The sequence below is a fragment of the Portunus trituberculatus genome, chromosome 42 (assembly GCF_017591435.1).
Source record: "Portunus trituberculatus isolate SZX2019 chromosome 42, ASM1759143v1, whole genome shotgun sequence".
Taxonomy (NCBI): domain Eukaryota; kingdom Metazoa; phylum Arthropoda; class Malacostraca; order Decapoda; family Portunidae; genus Portunus; species Portunus trituberculatus.
In genome coordinates this window covers 3,758,940-3,782,557 of record NC_059296.1, presented here as the reverse complement: position 1 = coordinate 3,782,557, position 23,618 = coordinate 3,758,940, and the positions used below count along the sequence as shown (strand labels likewise).

General features: G+C 40.1%; 1 protein-coding gene across 1 annotated transcript in view; it reads right to left on the bottom strand.

Moving 5' to 3' along the window:
* LOC123517537 (low-density lipoprotein receptor-related protein 2-like) overlaps positions 1–23,618 on the bottom strand; it is a 346,506-nt gene that overhangs the window by 22,041 nt on the left and 300,847 nt on the right. Inside the window, 22 exon segments of the mRNA XM_045277692.1 lie at positions 724–912; positions 1,033–1,243; positions 1,519–1,703; positions 2,160–2,371; positions 2,536–2,725; positions 3,002–3,182; positions 3,454–3,590; positions 3,753–4,795; positions 4,957–5,210; positions 5,467–5,662; positions 5,809–6,018; positions 6,180–6,326; positions 6,874–7,071; positions 7,341–7,546; positions 7,732–7,964; positions 8,438–8,554; positions 8,900–9,081; positions 9,242–9,358; positions 9,474–9,713; positions 9,851–10,081; positions 10,347–10,478; positions 10,668–10,790. Coding sequence (XP_045133627.1) covers positions 724–912; positions 1,033–1,243; positions 1,519–1,703; positions 2,160–2,371; positions 2,536–2,725; positions 3,002–3,182; positions 3,454–3,590; positions 3,753–4,795; positions 4,957–5,210; positions 5,467–5,662; positions 5,809–6,018; positions 6,180–6,326; positions 6,874–7,071; positions 7,341–7,546; positions 7,732–7,964; positions 8,438–8,554; positions 8,900–9,081; positions 9,242–9,358; positions 9,474–9,713; positions 9,851–10,081; positions 10,347–10,478; positions 10,668–10,790 — 4,934 coding nt within the window.

Here is a 23,618-nt window from a genome sequence, read left to right as displayed (position 1 = left end):
AGGCAGCCATTTCTATACTGATAGGCATCAACTAAATTACACAAGCTTTAGTACATATATCTAAAGATGTTACTATCATCTTATAACAAGATAACTCTGATGTCCATTTCTAATCATGAGTGAGGGAATGAGGTTAACTTATAAGCCATGGACCAGTGGAATGAGAATGAAAAAATATTACTACATAAAATAGAACATAAAATCTTATCACATGCAGGTCTTGAAGCTACTACCTAATATATGAAGAAGCCTGCTACCTGCTCCTAAATAGATGGAAGTAAATTATTTTTTTTAACTTGTTTCATCATGATCAGTTACAATTTTATATTAGCTCTGAGCATGCAGCTAAAATATTGCAACTTGATTAACATTAATATAGTTTCATAACATTAGATAATTCATAAGAATAACAATCATTATTCCTATTCTTGTTTCATACTAAAATACAGTGTACACAAAAAGACAGCCTTTCTTACTTCTACCATCATTTCCTTTTCCTAAACAATTGAAACCTAACTGTAACTGGACTACTATGTACTGATAACTTCACTTGAAAAACTGTAATGCTTTCTTCTCTCTTTACACAAAATTTAATGATTGTGTTCTATTTTGTGTCAAAAAGACAAGCAAAATTTTGTTCTGTAGAAAGTAAATTCTGCTACACTGTAATGCTTAGAGGATGGATTGCCATATATTAACAATAAGTACAGCATGCTTCTTTACCTGCAGCACTGGATGGTGTACATGGATACTCAGGGGTTGTGACACCAAATGTGATACAACAGATTCATTGTCACCACGGAACTTGTGAGCCGACAGGACTCTATTCAGCTGACGGTCTGTCCAGTAGACATGATCCTCAAAGATTGATAGGGAGTGTGGGTGCAGTAAGTAATGACTCTGTGCTAGAACCTGAAATGAAAGGAGTACATTATTATTTGTTTTTTTGTTTTTTTTATAACAAGCTTAAATGGGCAAAACATCTGTATGTCATCTATATCTTTCTTGGTCATTTAGTTTTCGCTGACTTACTTGTTGCCTTCCACTTCCATCATAATAACAGAAATCAATATAATCAAGCTTAGAATCAGCAAAGTATATCCTCTTGTTGGGAATGTCCACAGTAAGACCATTGGGCCAGAAGATCTTGGTCTGAATAATGACGGATCGATTTTGTCCACTGAGGCTGACACGTTCAATTCGAGGATTTTCTCCCCAGTCTGTCCAGAACAACCAGCGAGCTCTAAAACCGGGGAAAAGAAATACATGTCAGCATTTTCAGATGAACTGAAAGAACAATCCACTGCATTACCTATTTCATCAAACAATTTTCCATTATGCTGGTATCACTATTGTTAACATCATACAGTGATCTACAATTCCTGATGCTACTATAGTGCATATCAGTTTCAAAATACAAATAAGTGATACTCCTATACTTGTAAATTTTCATGTTATAGAAGTTTCTAGATTTTAGAATTTTACATAAGGGATTTTCATTGTCTACTGTCCACTAACCCATTCATAGGATCAAGGCTTAATCCTCGGGGCTGGGAGATGTTTTTATTGAGCAAGATGATGCGCTGAGAACCATCACGCCGCGCTACTTCCAGGGCATTGAGACGGGAGTCCACCCAGTATATATTGCCAGTGATCCAATCATATGCCAAGCCTTCGACCAAATCCAGACCACTTCCAATAAGCTGAAACATGTAGCGCAAAATTAATGATCTCCATACATAACTGTTTTACAGTTCTGGTCATCTACTATTCCTGCTTAAAGCCCAAAAACTTTTGCAAGGAGAAGAAATATGAATATGATGATAATTTTACCTTTCTCATCTGCAAAACTATTCAAGTAATAATAAAACAATATGCTTAAAATTTACATGTGATAATGGAAAAACTATCCTAACAGAAAAAGGGGTGAACAATTATTAAAGATGAATCTATGAACTATAATTTAGTTATCAGGGATTCAACTAAGTTGCAATTAAATGCTATAATACATACTCCTTCACTTCCTAGATTCACTCTCCACGTACAACAAAATTTTCCACAAATAGCAGAATGCTTTGCTGAAAAGCAAATAAAAATTTCCTCAAAAGACTGTATATGTACTTGGACATTTGTGCCTATCTTGCTTTCTTCTCACTCACCACTTGAGGTTCATTGTTTTTGCTTCCTTTATCCAGTTTGACAATCTGCTTGGCCTTCATGTCAGACCAGAACAGTGTTCCGTTCTTCATGTCAGAGGCAGTTGCAACAACATTTTCAACAAGCACTGGTACTCGCTCCAAGCTACGCTGCTGCAGGTCAGCTATTAGTATGCTACGTCTGTTACTGATGATCAAGAAAGCTTCACTATGGTCTGCAAATAAAATGCATACCCAGATTTAGTATGAGAGGAATATCTGCATGAAACAACTACAAAACAAAATATTTTTCTCTTGAATAATACTTTTAATTATGTATAGTATAAATATTTCTAAACACATATATACATAACTTATAAACAACAAGGTTTTCACTTACTGTTAGCTTTACAGGTCCTCTTGTCACTATATAAGGTATATCCTTCAGCACAAGAACATATGTAAGAGCCCTTCACATTGTTGCATGTCTGGGAACACATTCCTGGAGGATCACATTCGTTGATATCCTCACAGGCTGTGGCACTGCCATTCACTAGCTTCTCACCTACATTGCATATACATTCCCTTCCCTGAAAGAAAACAGATGTTCAACATCATAATAAGTACAAAGGATTCTTTAGACTGGCTGTTACAATCGGGAAAAACATACTTACATAATTAAGAGAGACTACCTTTATAGTTTTTCAACCACACAATCTAAGAATGTGGTGCCGTTAGATAGTAATGTATGGTGAGGATATAACAAAGAAAGATTACATGGTGCAAAATAAACAAATAAGTATCTAAATGAATATACAAAATAAAGAGTAAAGAAAAGAAATGGTAGTAAGTAATCGAAAACTTACATTTGGGGTTTGCAGACACCTTACTGAGCATTCCAGTGCCTTGTCACCTGCACAACTGTGTTCATTGCAGCCAGGGCCTTCATCAGCGCCATTAGGACAATCTTTCTTGCCATCACACACTTGAATGATATCAATGCAAGTTTTTATCACTCCTTCACACTCCCACATTCCAGATCCACACCTGCAACAGAAATCGACATTTGCAATCTGTTAGACACATTTAGTACATAATTATTACACTCACACATACGTCCTCTCCAGCAAAACAATTTGTAATCGATTGTAATTGCATTAGATATTACAAAACTCACTTCCTCATTTTCTCCACTTCAAATGAATCTACTCATTACATACATTCTTATCCAGCAACTGACATTTTACAATTCACGTCCAGTACTCTGCTTGTTACATTAGATGTTGTCAACTCAGGCACAAGGCATAATTTGTCTCACCTGAACACTGGCTGTCCACATGACTCTACATTATCTTCATCAGAGCCATCACCACAATCATTTTCACCATCACATAACCATGAGTGGAATATGCACTTCTTATTTTTGCACTGGAAATGTGTGCTTGGACATGACACCTGGAAGAGAAAATACCCCAAATAATCTCACAAGAAATGTATGTATAAACTATTAAACCATACTGACACTGTACTGTTGCTGAATGCAAACCTGCCATAAAACACAAATACACTACAATAGCTACAAATTATCATCAATTTGAAGAATTTAAATAGATATACCTGTCCACATGTTTCTGGCTCATCAGACTTGTCTTCACAATCAGGATTTCCATCACATTTCCAACTCTTGGGGATGCAGATTCCTGACTTTTCACATCTAAACTGATTTTCTTCAATACAACCATCAGGATCAACAGTGGGACAGCCGAGCTCATCAGAGGCATCATCACAGTCAGGGATCTCATCACATTTGTAGGATTCATGAATACACTGCTTCTGGTTGTTGCATTTGAACTGAGCTGCAGTACAAGCAATTGGTGGACATCCCTCTTCATCTTTGTTATCATAGCAGTCATTATCACCATCACACACCCAGGCTTGAGGTATACAGGCACCTGTACTGGGACATGTGAATTGGAAATATGAACAGGTTTTATTAGCACAAAATTCTCCTTCATCAGAACTGTCACCACAGTCATTCTCAGAGTCACATTTCCAGTTGAGTGGAATACAGCGGCCATTATCACACCGGAAGTAAGATGCTTCACAGGTCATATTGAGACAGCCAGTCTCATCTGAGAAATCTCCACAGTCATTGTCTGAGTCACATCTAAATGTATTAGGAATGCACTTTCGAGACAAACACTGGAACTCTTCCTCTCGACAAGTAACATTTGTACAGTTCTGTTCTTCATCTGAATTATCGAGGCAGTCGTCATCTCCATCACAGACCCAAGACTTCTCTATGCATCTTCCATTGGCACACTGGAAGTCCCAAGGTGCACAGGAAACTTCTACAGGGTCAGCATCAGGATCAGTTCCACAGCTCTTGTTATCAGCATTCAATTTTTCTCCCATTGGACAATCGCATTGAGCTTTGAGCTTTCCAGCTCCATCAGGAACTGGGAAGCAGAACTTCTCGCATGTATCACTGCTCTCACAAGGGTGATTGGGTATTATCTCTTGAGCCTTAAAGCTGTATATACGAATGCCATACAGGCGATTGCTTTCTGCAACCTCAGCAACAACCTTTTCTTGTGAGCCATCGGTCTTGTTCATCCTTAAGATGGCATCTCGGCGCCAATCGGTTACATACAACCAATCTGTAGAAAGATTATAAACTTTAATAAAACAAAATATCTGCAACTATGAAAACTATTTCAATTACAAAAAAGAAAGGATGCCATACTTATATATATTTTCACTATAAACATTTCCAAGAATATGTTCATCATGCACAGATAAAAAAATACACAACACTAACCATTATATATAACAAGGGAGAAGGGATGCCTGATGCTCTGTGAACTGATGGTCTGCACGTCAGTGCCATTGAGGTTTGCATGTTGCACGTGGTCCAGCAGAGCATCACACCAATAGATGCGGTCTGTGATGTAATCTATTGACAGGCCATTTGGCCAGCCAAGAAGTACATTACGGAACACCATGACATTAGTTCCATCAAGGAATGCACGACTGATATTAGCTGGACGGTCCCACTCTGAGTAAAAGACATACCTGAAAAAGAATTATATATGATGAGAAATAAAAACATGGTTTTGGTTGTTGTTTTGTGTGTGTGTGTGTGTGTGTGTGTGTGTGTGTGTGTGTGTGTGTGTGTGTGTGTGTGTGTGTGTGTGTGTGTGTGTGTGTGTGTGTGTGTGTGTGTGTGTGTGCACACACACAAGATTTAACACAGTCTATTATATCATACTAAAATAGGCAAATGAGCAAAACCAAAAAAAATTCCATAAAGAGTTTCTTGAAGACAGACCCTCTATTGGGATGGACTACGATAGCTCTTGGGCGCCTCAGGCCTGTCAGCAGAACCTTCCTGAAGTCAGGCTTTTCTGTGTGAAGGACATTGAGGGTTCCTTTGCGGCTATCGATGTAGTATAGGTTTTTGGAGACCCAATCAAGTGCCAGACCCTCAACACCTTCATTTTGTGAAGCTAGCAAGTTTTCACGGCCTGGAAATACATAAAACACAGAATAAACTTTGATTTCTTGACAGTTGTATACATTCTGTATGTCTGTTGGTGAGATGTAAGAAAACTTATGGATATAACATAATAAATATTGAACAAACATATATCATCTATCACTATACACTTACCAGTTCCTTTTTTCTTCACTCTATATATGACATCCAGGCTCACATCAGAGTAGTAAATATAGTCATTCCGATAATCAAAATCAAGGCCCACAAATCTTGCTGCCTTGGACACAATTGGATTGATGGCATCATTAAAATTCTCTGATACAGGATCCAAAACTTGACCTTTGATGAATTTTTGTTGTGAATACATCAGGAACTCTGTCACCACTGAAATGACAAGGAAAACCATAAGCTCCATGTGTCATTCATCAGAAAAAATATGTAAAACAGGAGCAAGTACTAAGCAACTAATCTGTAATATCATCATACTACTTTAGAGCAGTAACCGCTCTTTGTCTAATAACACAATAATACAATGATAGACTCACTTGAGCAACTCTTCTGATCTTCATTCAATCTGTAGCCGATGTCACAGGCGCAGCGGAACCCAAGATTGTTTGATCCATGAGTCACAATACACATGTGATCACACCCTCCATTGGTCTTTCCTCCACCATTTGTACACGGATTTGGGACTGCAACAATCAAATTCCATCTTTAATACTAATCTCACTAAGCAGCAACTAGATCTTACTAAACTACTGAAACTACAATACAGTATCTAAGTGATCCTATTATATCTGCTAAACTGAATTTTGCACGTTTCTCTTCTTTTTTTCTTCTCATTTTGCACTTGAATATCCACATTTGGTAGTTAGAGAAGAAACATAATCTAAGACACCTTATCAAGTGAGAGCACTAAAGAGATTATGTATATATTTTTTTTTAACTTGAAAAATTAAGGTTTAGGAAAGAAATGGGAAGAAACTGGTTTTCAAAAAGAGTGGTTCATGAGTGGAACAGTCTTAGTGGTCATGTAGTCAGGGCTGAGTCAAGAGGGAACTTTAAAAGAAGATTAGATAAGTTCATGGATGAGGAAGATAGATGGAATTAGGTAGCTTTAAACACACAGGGACTGCCACATGAAGGCCTGGCTACCTCTTGCAGCTTCCCTCTTTTCTTATGTTCTTATTCCCATTATCTTCTAACCAATGTTAAAGAAAATTAACATAGCTAACTTACCTGCTGGCTGCATCAGTGCATGAACTGCCTTGATTGCTTTGGGATCTTGTGTCTTTCCAGAATCTCTATAAACTGCATGAATACTATTAGCTCCCTCAAACTTGGGTACACGAATGACTCCCTGCCGAGTGCTGTCTGTCCAGTAAACATTGCTCTCAAACATTGTCAGCCGATTAGGAGCTGGAACATTAGGTGATCCTGCAGAAAGAATAAAAAAGTTATATGCAGCATAACCTGACTATCAGGTACAGTAATAAGTATTATACATCAAAGTTCACACTATCAAAACTAATAGTGAAAGTCATAATTCATTTAAATGCCATAATAAAATCCCCAATCAGAGCATCACCTAACACTGAAGCAAGAACAAAAATTAGTAAGGATGTTTCCTATAAAATAACAAACTGGTGCTTATGTCACCTCCAAGGAATTCCAATTGGGTCTTCAGATTCACACTTTCTATTTACCTCGGACAATGGCAGTCCTTCCCTTGCCATCATACGTCACTGTTTCAATGTAATCCAAAAGCGAATCACACCAGAAGATTCGCTGACTAATAATGTCAACAGCAATTCCCGAGGCCTTGTAGATTACGTCCTTTATTAGTTCCTGCAGGTTTGTTCCATCCATGTTGGCACGAATGATGCGGTCGGTGTCGGCTACAAACATGAGGCTAGAAAGAGAAAATGTTCTTATATGTATGTATCTGTATTTACATATGTATTCTCTCTCTTTTTCTCATTTATCATATTAAATAAGTTAATTAAGTAATTACATTCCAAGCATTTAAATTTCAACTTACTATCCTTCTTTGCACAAAAAATTCACAGGACAACTCTGCTATATATAATTTCATACCCATAAGTAGGATCAAGTCCAATATCTTGAGGGGCAGTGATGTTGTTGGACAGAACAATAGCATGATAGCGGCCAAGGATCTCAAACACATCAATCTTTTGTCCCAGGATGTCCACAACATAAAGCTTGTCTCCCACCCAGTCCACAGCCAAGGCTCCAGGTGTCAGGGAACCAGGAAGAGTCAAGGTGGTCTCTACAGAGTTTCCAGATCCTCGTAGTCTTTGAGAATATATCTGTGAACATCAAAGTTACACAAATAAAACGAAAATCAAATCCTCTACATATTGTCAACATTACCATCATAGATAGCTGCAATAAATATGAACTCTGCAAATGAACTTGGTTGAAAACTATTTAGCTAAAAACATTGTTGTAGAGATATCTGCGACTCATCTTCTACAAGTGAAACATGAACTCAACACTTCATGTATAAGATATGTGATGAATTATGAGAAATGCAGTATTGCAAGTGCAATACTGAGACATTAATACGTGGCATCCAGTTCATTAGTAAGACATGCAGATAAAATGAAGAAGATAAGATTTATTGACAATGACAGCAGGAATGGTGACGAAATCATTAACATCACAGAAACATGTACGCACTATATATTTCTTAAAGTAGTAGCAAGTATGAACAAACTAAACTAAAAATGAAACTACAACTAAGATGGTTGACACATACAGCAACTCTTCACATACTCACCTTTCTAGTCTCAATATCAGACCAATACAAGAGGTCTTTTTTGTAGTGGAAATCTAACCCTGATGCTGATGAAGCATTGGTCACCACTTCAGGATTGCTCGCATAGGAATCTGCAACCTGAAAAGTGAACATTCTTGACTTAGTCATCTTAGTTAATACTTGTCCATAGTCTCATGGAAGCAGCTACTCTTCATAATTTTTCTTCGAAGGAATACAGAGGTGACTGGAATGATGATAATGGTAATAACTAGTCTTCAAAGTGCATTAAGGATCTTAATCTTACTCTTTGCAAGTCCATACATACATTATTTACACCTTATACGATGTATATTTCCAGTAATGGACTTTTCAACAATAAAAATAAGAACCCTTCTTCTGTAAGTTAAAAAGCAGAGAGCAACAACATAGGCTAAGCAAACATACATACATGACATTATTGTGTAACACAAGTGATCGCCATACCTTCATAACTTTATCATGGTAAGTAAAATAGAGCAGCATCTTGCTCTTTCCTGATCCAGTAATTGCTCTGCAGTTAGTCTTGCCTTCAAGCTGAAAGCCTTCAGTACATCTACAATAGTAGGAACCATCAGTATTGAAACAAAGCTGGTCGCAGTGGCCCCATTCCTCACACTCATTCTTGTCTGTTAACGGAAAATAAAACATTAAGTATTACGTCATTTGCATACATAAATTTTGACAAGTATTCATATAAAGAAATTGAGGATAAAATATCTGGATAGGATCAAGTAAGAAATGTAATGTCTTGACCGATATGGTGTAGATACACAAACAACTTCTTACCTATGCATGTTCTGGTGTCATTAGACACTTGCTTTCCAACAGGGCAGTAGCACTCTCCACCTCCCAGAGATGTGCGGCAGGCATACTCACACCCCAAACTTGGACACAGTTCTGCAGCTGTGAAATTGAACAGGTAATAAATCAATTACACATAATAAGTTGGCAATCTAAAATAGTCAATTTAGAATCTAGAAATAGTGTATATCAATACAATGTAAATGACAATACTTACAGCATGAAGTAGTTTCATCTGAGCCATCGATACAGTCTCGGTGGCTATCGCAAAGCTTGGTCTTTTCAATGCAACGATTTTCTTGTGGGCATAAGAACTTTGAGTCTGGACAAGCAATAGCAGTACAATTTTGCTCATCAGAGTCATCTGGACAATCACTGTGACCATCACAGTGCCAGCGGCGAGGAATACACAGAGCATTGGCACAGCGGAACTGGTTCTCATGACATGCTGGGAAATCTGTCAAAATAGAAACTGGAGTTTAATCAATGTTCTTCATTATCAAGTCAGAAGAATGTTTCCCTCAACTTCATTAGGAGTCTAATGGACAATTTATATCAACAAGGTGTACTATATTGCTGTTATAGAAAACTTACCACAGTCTTCCTCATCAGAATTATCATCACAGTCTTTCCTATGATCACACTTCTGAGATTTTTCTATGCATAAGTCATTACATCTAAATTTGTCTTTTGTGCAAGAGGTCATGTTGCACCCAGCTTCATCTGACTCATCACGACAGTCAAAATAACCATCACACTTTCTGGTCGGTGGTATGCACAGCCCAGAGCCACACTTGTGGTCTTCAAATAAGCATTCCCGGTAAGCTGCAGGGAGATAGAGAAACAGGTGAATTAAAATTACAGAACTTTTTCTATATAATTCAGTCACTCCAGTAGTGCATGAATCCTTATCAAGTGAGCCATAGTGATTACTATGGCCAAGGTGAACTTGAGCCACTACAACAACAGAATACATTATACATTCAAGACAAACCAGAACACTAGCTGAGTGTGTACATAATTGAAATTCTACACCAATTTTTTTTTTTCATGGTACAATGGAGACAAAGTAAAATAGTAGCATCCTTACAGCATCCACTCTCATCTGACTTGTCTGTGCAGTCATCTATCTTGTCACAGCGCTGGTGGACAGGGATGCAGTAAGTGTGATTCCACTTGTATTCATTGCATGCAAACTGTTCCTCCTGACATTCTGGTGGTGCTGCAATGTGATCAAACAAAATAAAAATTTAGAGAAAATAAATGCTTGAAAAAAAATCATTATAATAAAGATTTTAACTAGCTTATTACTTAATATAAATAAATGAAATTGTCTCTTCCTTACTTCAAACTGGACTATTGTTAGGATATCTGAAGTCTAATGGCTGAGATGCAAGGGTGTATCACTTACGACAAGACTGCTGCTCATCCTCTCCATTCTGACAGTCCTTTTGGTAATCGCACACCCACTTTCTTGGGATGCAGCGACCATTATTACATCTAAACTCCGCTGGTGAACATGTTCGCGTGCCATCTGAGGAGATAAGAGATACATAATGAATTAAAACTTGGTATTTTTAGTGTTTACAGGTTATGTTACTTAGGCTAGGTTAGGTTAGGTTAGGTTATTACATTTAGGGTTAGGTTAGTTTTGGTTAAATACATAAGTTTCAATAGGTTGGCATGGGCAGCAGTGAGCAGCGGCGGCGGCTCTCTCTGCAGCAATAATAGTCAAAATTTTGGAATGTTACTTTTGTGGTACCTACTTATGTTAACAAAACTATTTTCTTCTGGTACATATCAATCTGTTTTCAATTAATCTTTTCCGTTTTCATCGCAATACAGTACTTTGAAGGGATAGACATTTTTCGGGGAGAGGGAATATAAGAAAAAGTACTGATTTACGAGGGAAACGAAGAGTAGATTCATTCAAAGCCAATCTAACCTTGTTCAAAACAGATCGAAAACTACCAAAGAAAAAATAGTTCCCTCCTGATGTGAGAGTATGGTGAAAGACTGTAAATATACCTAAGAATATTTCAGTGGACGACACACACAAATGACTTATTGCCTTCTAGTCTCGCATAGTATTCCTACAAACACAGGAATCTCTGAGAACTTTACCTTACACCTGCACCAAATTTACCTGTGCGTGGTTATGTTCGTCCGCGTCAGTCACATTTTCCTGAGCAAGACTGGAACTACTAGGTTTGTGATTATCTGGCAGGACACATCGGTAAATATGGTGAACTGAGTTACAATCCTTCAAAATCCAAGACAACACTGACACAAACTAAGAGATTATCAGATTTTCTTGAGCTGGAGGTGCAGCTTATCACACACAAAACCTAAAACTTTAGATGACTGAGCCAGAGGATTCGAAGCAGGAGATACGTGCGTCTAAGATAGGCTTGGTTTGTCGTGTTCCAGCTCACATGAGGCCACACTTTTAATAAAAAAAAAAAATGGCCAGGAACCAAACACACATAGGTACTAAACCAATAAGAAACACGTATTGTATATGTGTGATGTTTGCATAATATGTATAATGATAATTTTGAAACCCATTTTCTTGCATTAACTAATAACACATTTATTAATTATTTATTAATAATCATGTGATGATTATCCTGAGCAGTAGAATAAGTCAAGAAAAGACCAAAACATGCTTGGCCTTTACCTAGACTTAAATTTCCGAAGCTCAATGTCCGTCTTAATAGGCCAAATTGGCCTAACAGAATACAAAGTCAGATTAACACAGATCGTGTAATCTGAAAAAAAAAGACGAGACATTCTAGACATGAGTATAAAGTCAATGAAATGAATCGCCTGACTTCACACAATTATCCTAAAAAAGAAGAGGAAAAATAGAAGATAGGTGTGTAGCCTTCATCAGCCTATACGTAACTTCCCAATGGGCGAGCGTTATACCACCTACCTCTCTATATACGTAAGAGTTTGGTAACCGTTAAACCCACGTGATGAGGGAGACACGTGAACCTCGCCACCAAGACAAACTCTGACAGACACACGAGATTCCCTCACAACACAGTGACATTTGATAGGACAGTTATATCATCACACCGAAGAACACAATATCTTTCCGCAAGGTTGTGTTCTGCGACACACCTGATCTTGTTCAAACATGGGAATTCTAGATGCGAGACAGTGAGTGGTTAAGACACGTGTTGTTGTTACACAGTTACATCTTTTTAACACGACCATAAAGACTATTTGGCTTCTCATGTCTGTACTCTCTCTCTCTCTCTCTCTCTCTCTCTGCAGAGGAGGTTGGCCATGGGTTGTGAAACAAATGTGAGAACAAAAAATACATATACAAATTCTTCTCGCTAGGCACCACAGCCCCTGCCCTTTGACGGCCAGGGTGCTATCAGGCCCACAGGGGTGTGGTGAAGGTAGGCTGCATGTTGCGTAAGTAGCTACTTTTGGTGTGTGTTGTCCTAACCAAGAGACGAGACACTAAGGAAATGAGAATATTATTGTATGTGTGTGTGTGTGTGTGTGTGTGTGTGTGTGTAGGAACGCGGAGGTAATGCTAAAATATTTATTGTTATTGCAAAATTTAATATCTCGCTAGTAATTTCTGACACACTGTCCTATGATTACGAGTGAGAACTTTGAATAAAGATTGGAACTGATTTTATACTACTGCCAAGAGTGAGACAGTGCAGTTCTCAAAGCTACACTTCTACTCCTATTACTATTGCTGCTGCTGCTGCTGCTGCTGCTACTGCTATTGCTGCTGCTACTGATAGTGGATAGTGTTTATAGCAAGTGAAGGAGAAAACTAGCGAGGGTCATGAGAGTGCAGATAGAAGCTTTACTACGAAAATATTACGAACAAACAGTAACAGAATTTCAAATGTTTGGCAAACTGTTTAATTTCGCTACTCTCACGAGTACAAGGACGAAGAGGAGGAGGAGGAGGAAGAGGTTCACCAGCTGTGTAAACAAGGGAGACAACAATTCATACAAACTTGGGCACTAACGCGACTGGAAGGGACACACAACTTGGTGTATTGTATGGAAACAGGAGGAACGAACCCGAAGTCTGGAGAAGTGGAGGAGTTCGCAACACAATTAAAACTTAAGTTAATGTAAAAGCGAACCGCGAGAGTTCCAACACGAACCCTCACGCTTATTTGTGCCATGATTCAGTGTTGAGGTAGCGGAGGATGCAACCAAGTGCAACCATAACGAAACTGAACCAGATAACAGTGTGAAAAATAATTAGCTAAATAACAATCTGATCATTTCAAACTAAAATGTTTATGTTCGTTATTTTAGTAAATATGTACGAGTCCTTCCTCCATATCATCACCAAACCCTAACCTAACTTAACCTAACCTAATTTCAATCTATAGATAAAATATAGAAAAGCATTGGCAACGCTGCTCACCAATACCACAACACTCACCATTGCCGCTCCCTCTTAACAAGATTCTGCAAACACTGAGCCCTTCAAGAAAATCACAAAAATGTCTGATATCTGGTATTACTCACAATTTTAGGAAGGAAAATCAAGCCGTGATGGACACACGAATCAACTCGTCTTGTTAAGTTACGAGTATGTGGGATAATTTCTATACTTTTGGTGTGCTAAGCAGACACATGCAGATCGCAGCAGCAGCGGGTGACCTCAACACAAGGTCAGCAAAACACTCGACAACAAAGACAACACGCGATACACTTCCGTTTACTATACACGACCCACATCAGCAGCATCAAACACCACGCATCCTTCCTTCCTTCCTTCCTGACGTTGTTCCTTCCCTCGCTCATTCTATTTCATCACCACTGTCCACCATCACCACCATCATCATTATCTCCTGTCATCATCATCCATCATCGTTTACTGCACCAAGTATCACCATTATCTACACCGCCACCACCTCTTACCTTCGTCACTATCCACACAACAACAGTTACCAAACACTCCTGCATTCATCACCATCCATTGCAGCAAACACGTACCACATCACTATCCGCATCATTCCACTTACTTGCAACTACAATGATCACCACAACCACCACCAACAACCCGCTGCTCTTCCTCCACTCCATATCACCACAACCACCACGTCCTGGCGTCTAGGTGACATAGATTAAGCGTCTTTCTCTCCTTCAGGTATTAATAATTATCGAAGGATCACTTTCACCTGTTCCCTTAAAACCACAGGTAAGTTAATTGGCAGCTAGTCTTACCTGACCCGGTTTAATAAACGAGAAGGTAAGGGAGTCCTTTCATAATATATTGGCTGGCTGGTTGGGCTTTCCACTCGTATATGGTTTTCCTGATTCTTTCCTAAAAGATATCACGGTTAATGAAAGTGCTGTCACCTGGAGATATTCAAGAGTAATACAAGGAAAAGAATAGTTAAAGCTTCGATTCTCTTGTAAAGCTTCGAAGCAGTGTACGGTGCTACTATCTGGAGCACAGAGCAAGGAAGATGCGTAGAGAGAGAGAGAGAGAGAGAGAGAGAGTATAAAAATAGTATTTATTCCATTTTTCATTTGGGTTCAGTTCGATAAGACCCGCACCAGGGTTCCTCCGGGCCTCGCTCTCGCTCCAATCGGCCGGCGCGGGGTAAACGTAATCAAGCCTGTCAACAAGGGAAGGAGGGATAGCCACCTCACGCCTCGCCCCACGCCTCGCCTCGCCTCACGCCTCACGCCTCGCGCCACCCTGGGAAGGGAGCGACAGCCTGGCCACGCTGCGTCTTGTGTTGGATACTCTTGTCTGATTAAATTAGTGATGATGATGATGGTGATGATGGTGGTTATGATGGTGGTGATACTACTACTACTACTACTACTACTACTACTACTACTTTTACTACCACAATCATCACAAATACTGCTAACTGTACCACTATATTCTCCTTTTCCTTCTCATCATCATCATCATCATCATCATCATCATCATCATCATCACCATCACCATCATCACCACCACATTACACTTCATATTATCTAACCAACCTCACTCCATACTAAATTCCTGCATCTCCCTATAAGAGAAAAATAGAACTTCAAAACGACGTAAATTCTGCTGCAGTTCTTGGCGCCGAGATTGCATGCATGAAGATATTCAGAGAGGAAGCAGCAGAAGTTACGATATACGAAGTTGGTTAGGCGGAACACTGCTGCTACTTGGAGAGAGAGAGAGAGAGAGAGAGAGAGAGAGAGAGAGAGAGAGAGAGAGAGAGAGAGAGAGAGAGAGAGAGAGATTGGCCCCAACTAATAATACAATATTCTTAATACACACAAGGAAATATAAACAGAGAAAGAAGGAAAAGGAAATGTAAACAGAAGGTGAGAGAGAGAGAGAGAGAGAGAGAGAGAGAGAGAGAGAGAGAGAGAGAGAGAAGGGGGAGGGTTCCGTTTTCTTTCATGAACGCTCTACTCTCTCACTATGACTATTTTCCAAGGCTACAGAAATAATTAACCGGGTTTTCAAGAGTGTTTATCCGATTAATAATGTAGAAATCTAGTTATTCTGCCTCTAGAACTGTAAAAACACCCTTACAACCTCGTGTAAATTTAAATAAACCCCTTGAAATAGTGGAAGTGAAGCGCAGAAGTGTTTGAGATTACGAGAGAGAGAGAGAGAGAGAGAGTGTCAGTGAAAACGTTACCCGGCGTGGAAAGAACACATCACTTAAAAAATACGAACACAACTCGGTATGAAAGAAGAGTTTATACATATTTCACACCTCAGAGCATAATATTTACGTAGAATCATTACAGTTTCAAAGCAGCGTCACGAAAATATTAATTTAATTTAAGAGTGCGATAATAAAACGAAGATACTGCGTTCATTCACGCTGGAAAAAAAAAAAAGTACAGGAAAAAAATAATGCTTGTTTGACTGAAATACGGAATATTCAACTGGTCAAAAAGAAAAAGAAAAAAAGAAAACTAAGTACTATGAATATTATACAAAAGCGGGAACGTTTCTATTCTGCCGGTGACTTTCTCCTGGCGAGGTTGAAGATGCGACATTAGATTAATTAAATCATAACTGAAGGCTAATAACATGTCTATCTATCTATCTATCTATCTATCTATCTAAATAGAAGAACTTTCTTTACCACCTTGATTACAATTATCAAAGCCCTCGTCTTCAGTACTGGGACGCATTTTTACCATGAGTTTTGGGTGTGATTAGACGATTTTATTTAACTAGGAAGGTTCTATGGAGGTCAAAAGGTTAATGGTCAAGAATCTTCACTGTTTCAATCCCCAAATGAAATTCTGAAGCTGTATAAAATCGAATAATAGTAACCTGAATGAATGTGAAGACGTGTCATGGTAATGAAGGGGTTAAAGACAAACCCTTCTATCAATACAACGCCACAGAACACATGCAACAAATTGATCTTGATCTTGAACACTGAAACACTGACTACGTGGCACATGGACACCGCAAACAACTTACTGTAGACGTGCTGAAACCGAATGCAGCTTCAGTTTCTTTACAGATCAAACACTTAGTCCCTGAGTCCCAACGCGACAAGTGACCCGGGATAACCTGAGCGGCGAGGGCTCCTATCCATCATGGCCACCGCTGCGTTTCGGTGGTCGGAAAACATCCCGGGAATTAATCCATCCCAAAAGCTCCGACGATAAATCTGCCACCACCAGCTGCCCGCTCCCCTTCTCCTGCCCTTCCTATCTCCCTCCCTCCCTCCTCCCATTTTCTGTTCCTCCCCTCCTGCACCCTTCTCCATCAGCTCTCACAGCCCTCTCCTCCTGCTCCACCTCTTCTCCTCCTCCTCTTCCTCTTCTTCTCGTCTGTGATTTATGGCTTCTTTAAAAGGCCACGATGGCGAGGATGGACTGATCCACGCTATACCCTCTCCTGATGGTTCTCCTCCTCCTCCTCCTCCTCCTCCTCCTCCTCCTCTTGCTCCTCGTCCTCGTCCCTCTCCTTCGTGTCACTCTCCTCCCTCTCACTAATCAGCGTCTTCCTTGCCAAAGTGTCACCATCAATACTCCTCCTCCTTCCTCCTTCTCTTCCCTCACGTTACTCCGTTACCTACTAAGCCTGTGTTACCTCCGTGCTGTCTTACGAGTAGTTACTGGTTAATGTATCAATTAGCGGAGCAGGACTGGGTTGATGGAAGGAAGATGCTGTTCAAGGGAGAAAAGAGCGTGCGTGTGGAGTCAGAGAAGGTGTGTCTCATTAGTTTAAAGGCAGGAACTATCAAAGGAATATGTTTGGAAAGGGTGTAGGTAGGAAGAGAGAGAGAGAGAGAGAGAGAGAGAGAGAGAGAGAGAGAGAGAGAGAGAGAGAGAGAGAGAGAGAGAGAGAGAGAGAGAGAGAGATCTGGAACACTCAGATGAATGGAATGCGGTGAACCATGAGTGTGTCAGTGTGTGTGTGTGTGTGTGTGTGTGTGTGTGTGTGTGTGTGTGTGTGTGTGTGTGTGTGTGTGTGTGTGTGTGTCACGAGAAAAGAACGTAGTCTCTCAAAAGAACGAAGCCAAATCGATATACGTTTTGTTTTAGTTTTTTTTTTATTTTCTCTCTTTTTATTGTTACGCTCAAGTTTCTGCTAGTTTCCATTCATTCTCTCTCTCTCTCTCTCTCTCTCTCTCTCTCTCTCTCTCACTAATACATTGCGATTATCAAAAATATTATTCATCTTTTAAAAATGTCTATTACAACATTAGTATTTCCAGTATGATTAATTCTCTCTCTCTCTCTCTCTCTCTCTCTCTCTCTCTCTCTCTCTCTTACGGGCACATCAGCGGAAGGAAAGTAATCACCAAGGGCAGCCATCTGAGTCTCCCATAAATACTGGCTGGAGGCGGCGGGTCCTTCAGAGGCACTCAGAAAACCCCCTCCCCCCCCACATACCTCCTCTCTTTCCTTTGACCCCCACCTGACTCACCTTTCACCCATTTTCCTCCTCCTTCTTCTTCTCTTCATCTTCTTCCACCCTTTCCTCTACCCCTTACGTGTTTTGCTCCACTTTGTATCCTGCTGTCTAACCTTTCCCACCTTCTCTGTCTTTCAATTCCATCTTTCTCTTTACTCCTCGTCCTGCTCCACCCATCCTATTAATACCTGCTCCTCTATCTCCTCATCCGCCTCCTCTCCCCGCCTTCCTTTGCCTCGCTGCACACATCAGCTTCAATCAGTAAGGACGCTGGTTCATTAAGTCACAGATAGTAAAAAAAATATATGGATTTCTAGTGAACAGAGTGAATGGATGCGCTTATATCGATGGATAATACAGAGAAACCCGTCAAGGAGTTAATCTGTGGCTACGACGTAAGTGAAATGTGCTTGTAAGACTCGATTCATTAAGTTTTTCACTGGTTTGGTCTCTTGAGGTTGATGAAATGGTTCACTGAAGGCTTAGCAAGTAATTTCGAATGATGTCACGAGCTGGGAAAGAATTGCTTGAGTAATTGGAATGTTCTAGTGACTATAGTTATTTTTTTTTGGTATGTAAAGTCCTTAAGACCTAGTGAAATGAAGTGATAAATGTCATACTGGTAATACTTGTAAACTCTGGAGGTCTTGGCCTGTTTTTTTTTTCCTTTTTCCTACTCATAAAAAAAGAGATTTAGCTCATAAATTACTCGTGGTAAATGATGACTGACTGACTGAGTGAATGAGAAACTCGTGATGAAGGAATGAATGTAAAAATTAAGCAAACAGATAAATTACTAGCGATGAGTGATGAGTAAATGAATGAATGAATGAATGAATGAATGAATGAATGAATGGACGAATGAATAGAGAAACTCTTCCGTTGTTCGTGGTGTCATGGGCATGGCATCGGTTCCTTGGGTCCTCCTGTGAGTGTCCGTGTCCGTGAACCCTGCCATCACCACCACTGACACCACTAATGTCTCCTCATCTTCCTTGCCTACCTTGCACCCTCCCGCCACTCACTGCCAGCCGTGACGTGGCTCGTGACTCACCTGCAATAAAGAGAAGGTAACATTAATAACAGTGACAATGACTCAGGCAATGTCAATGTGATAACAATGAACTAAAGAAAAATAATGTGGTTCTTTTTATCTTATTCATTTATTTAACTAATCCTTTTGTGTGTGTGTGTGTGTGTGTGTGTGTGTGTGTGTGTGTGTGTGTGTGTGTGTGTGTGTGTGTGTGTGTGTGTGTGTGTGTGTGTGTGAGTGTGTGTGTGTTAATTCCAGCACGCAGCCACATGCACTACAGTACGTATAATTTCTAGATGAACACACACACACACACACACACACACACACACACACACACACACACACACACACACATAAGATTTTCTCCTGAGACACAACACTAAATACGGAGAAAGAAAAAAATAGGAAAAAAATAACAGGAAAAAAGAAAAGAAAACACTTCCACACAAAAACACGAAGAGAGAGAGAGAGAGAGAGAGAGAGAGAGAGAGAGAGAGAGAGAGAGAGAGAGAGAGAGCAAGCGAGAAAGGCGAGATGGAACACACAATAAAAACACGGCTTAAAAAAAGAACTCCAATTTAGCAGTCAAACATTCAGTAAGTAAGAGAGGCCCGGAGTCAACACACACGGAATGTATAATGCATCCTTCGCTCCCTGGAGGTGGTGACGGCACAGAGGCGAGACAGGGAGTTGAGACTGGCTGGCTGAGGATGGCGGGGGAGGCAAGGGACGGAGGAGAGAGGACTGGCAGGGTGAAGGCGGCGAGGCGGAGGGAAATGGTTGACTCTTGGAGATAAGGGGAATGGAGATGAGAGGACGAGGAGACAAGGGCAAGGACGGCTGGTGTGGAGTGAGAAATATTTGTAGTGGTGGTGGTGGTGGTGGTGGTGGTGAAGGAACTGGGTGAAAAAAAATGTGAAGAAAGGGGGAGAAAAAATGATGGCGATGATGATGATGAAGATGAGAGCAATGCAGATGACGGAAAAGCGGAAAAAGAAGAGGAAGAATGAAAGTAGAAAAAAATGAATAGACGTAAATCTAATGAAAGCAAGTCCACTAAAGTAAACAAAGCTTAACAAAGACACTAAATAAAAGACAAATATAACGAGCATACACAAACACACACACACACACACACACACACAGCAGCAGCACATCCAGAGTTCACGCAGTCAGAGGTTATCACACACACGACCCACAAGAGGACACACACTACCATAATATCCTGAATCATAGCAAACATCTTCAGTCTTAAACAAATCTTTACTCCTTCTCCGTGGCGTGCAGAATCACACCCTTATGGCGCCTTGGAACAATGTTCTCCATGAGTAAAGCACCGCCCATCTTTCTCTCTCCCTTGCCACTCGACGCTGCGCCACCAATGTTATATTCATCCACCAGCCTCGTATATTCCACAGAGTCATTCGTAAAAGCAAAACAGTGTGACCGGAACACCTGATGCGTGACGCTGTTATGGAGTTCTGGGCTCGTGTTACTTGGGGTGTGTGGGGGAGAAGCGGAGAGCAGGAGAGGGACGAAGGGCCAAGAGAGAGGGAAAGGAGGGTAGAGATAATATGAATGTATTTTATGGTTTATCTTCACTAATCATTTTGATGTATTTGCTTTTCAGGCTAAAGTTATAGTTGTTTACTGAACTCTCTCTCTCTCTCTCTCTCTCTCTCTCTCTCAAGCGGGTATCTACAAAATATTCCTTGATATTGAGGTAGGAATCGTGGTTCTCGTGTCCATATAACATACTCAATTGTCATAATAGATGTCGAATCTTCTCTATTTATTACGAGAAGAAACTAAATTCCATGACCTTAACCTCCAGTGTTTTTCATGTGGTATTATTTAACGTGTCAATAAACATAATCCTTTCGTTCTCCTTTTTCTTTACTTCTATATGGACTCGTGATTTTTCATCCTTTGGCTAAGTCAGATTTTTTTTTCTTAGCTTTAGTTTCACCCTCGAGATATTCTTAATTAAACTTCATTCATTCTTTCTAGACTAAAAAGAAAAAGAAAAGCCGAAAAAAAAATCGTTCATTATGCATTAATTCACGGCTGACTAAACACCTGGATTTTCTTCTTTTTCCTCTTTTCTCTCCTCTTCCTCATCTTCCTTTTCCTCCTCCTGTGCAGCCTCACTCACCTTTCGTGCAGGGAGAGTCGTGCAGCAGGGGGAGGAATTAAATGTGACGTGAGAGCAACGAGGTGCGACGCGCAGTTCACGAGGGAATGTGTAAATGAGATGTTAGGGAAGGACGCCAAGAATGCTTCACGCTGCTTGGAAATGAGGTCACGAGACGCGCCGATGACGTGTGAAAGAAGCTGAGGCGGCGGCGTACTCGAGCTAAGTGAAGTACGAATAATTATAGAAAAAGACTAGTAAGGAGACGTAGGGAAAAAGTGATTAGGGATTGAATATACCTAAAATAAAATAAAGGAAAACATTGGTGTAACTATTCGTGAGGCAGGAGTGATATGATGGAGTTAGGTATAGAAAGTCCAATGTCACGAAACCATGACATGAACGAAATGTGCATTCACTGAATTAATTTTGTGTGTGTAGTTTGGTGGTGAGATGATGCGGGATGAAACAGAAGGCAGTTTTAATTTTAACATTCGACTTCTTTCACCCCTTGTCGAGACGATGGAGAAAATCAAACACTTCATCTCTATCCTGTGTTTCCCAACCATCAATTTCACTCAATTGTCTTACGTCTGCATTCAGAAACGCCTTGCTCTCTTTCCGGCTACGGAGACGACTAGCAGGATTTTCAAGACAATTTTTCCTTATAATCTAGAAATCTTGACAGTCCATCACTAGAACCATAGAAATACCCTTAGAAACACGAGTATCTTCAACTAGAGCCTCTGGAAAATAGTGATATTGAGAGAGCAAGGCGTTTCAGACTTACACACACACACACACACACACACACACACACACACACACACACACACACACACAGAAAAAAATGAAGTCGTGATCAGTTTCTCCTGTGTTTCCTTGTGCTCAATGTTAACCCTCAACTACTACAACCTCTCCTCAGCCTTAATAACACGACCTGGAGAGAGACTATAAATTCTGTACACACCGCTGAGAGCAAAGGTCGAGGAGTCCAAATCTTTCATTGTGTATAGTTGAAGTTTCGCTCAGTATTATCTCCCAGTGTACCTCAGATGAAGTAACAAGCATCATTCTCTCGTTACCGGCTCATGGGGTAAAGAATATCGTGAATCACTCGTGCCTGCGTCAACATTAGAAAGTCATCAGCAGCTATTACTCTCCTTGCACATATTCCCTACCATCTCTTCCTGGCAGCGGGTCACTTGTACCTCACCACTGCGGGGCCGAGGATGTAAAATGCCAATTGGATCACATTTTTCCGAGCGGAGCGGCGGGTGAAGGAAGGGCGGCGGGTGAAGGAAGGGCAGCGGGCGTGGAGGGCGTGAGGGCATTCATAGCCGACAAAGACGCTCATACTCCATGCAAATTGAGGCAAATGTAATTATTCTAATGGACATGGTTGATCCTCACGCGTCTTCAGAATTTTAAGCACACGAATTACTGGTATTAAGACTCGTTTCTTGCGTAGGTTATGATGAATCTGCCCTGCTGACGTAATACTTTTCTCACTTCCTCTTTTTTCTTTCTCCTTATTCTAAGATTGTGAAGGCAAGGCAAGCGTAGGACGTGGTCTTGTCTTAAGTGTTCATCTTTTTCAGCACAGCACCGGTTTGCTTTTACTTCGGATGGCATGAGAGAAGTGTATCAAATTAGCCCCTTAAATACCATGACGCGTTTCCATTTTCATTCTGCTTACTGTTTGGTGATTTTATACTGCTTCACAAACTTATGTAGGAGATCAAAATAGTGAAGACTGTGGCCTTTAATCTTCTCTACTCCATGGACCCTTCCTAATGTCAATAAAGTAATCCACTCGTACACAAATCTCAAGGTAAAAATGTGTCCCAGTATTGAAGGGGTTAAGATGTTTGTCACAATGAGGGCGTTAAAAATAAAAACAATCTGTCTTGAGGATCATCTGACCTGAGTAGCAGCCATCTCAGTATAGCAAGTGACCAGCTCCATAAATCATGAATCTCTCTCTCTCTCTCTCTCTCTCTCTCTCTCTCTCTCTCTCTCTCTACCCTGCCCAAACTCTTTATCCACCTAAATGTTGTATTCTCTTTTAGACGAGACATAATAGCTTTTTCATTTTTCTTTACTTAAACTAAATTACAGAGGCTTAAAGGAAACAACTTTACAATAGATAATTATTCCACCGCTGCTTGTTCTTCATCTGCGTTCCTTTGTGTCTCTTTGCCTCCTCAAGACTCACGAGAAAAAGATTTGTTGTTAAGTAGCAAAGTGTGGCTCGGAAGCTGCCGTAATAAGCCAACTTGGA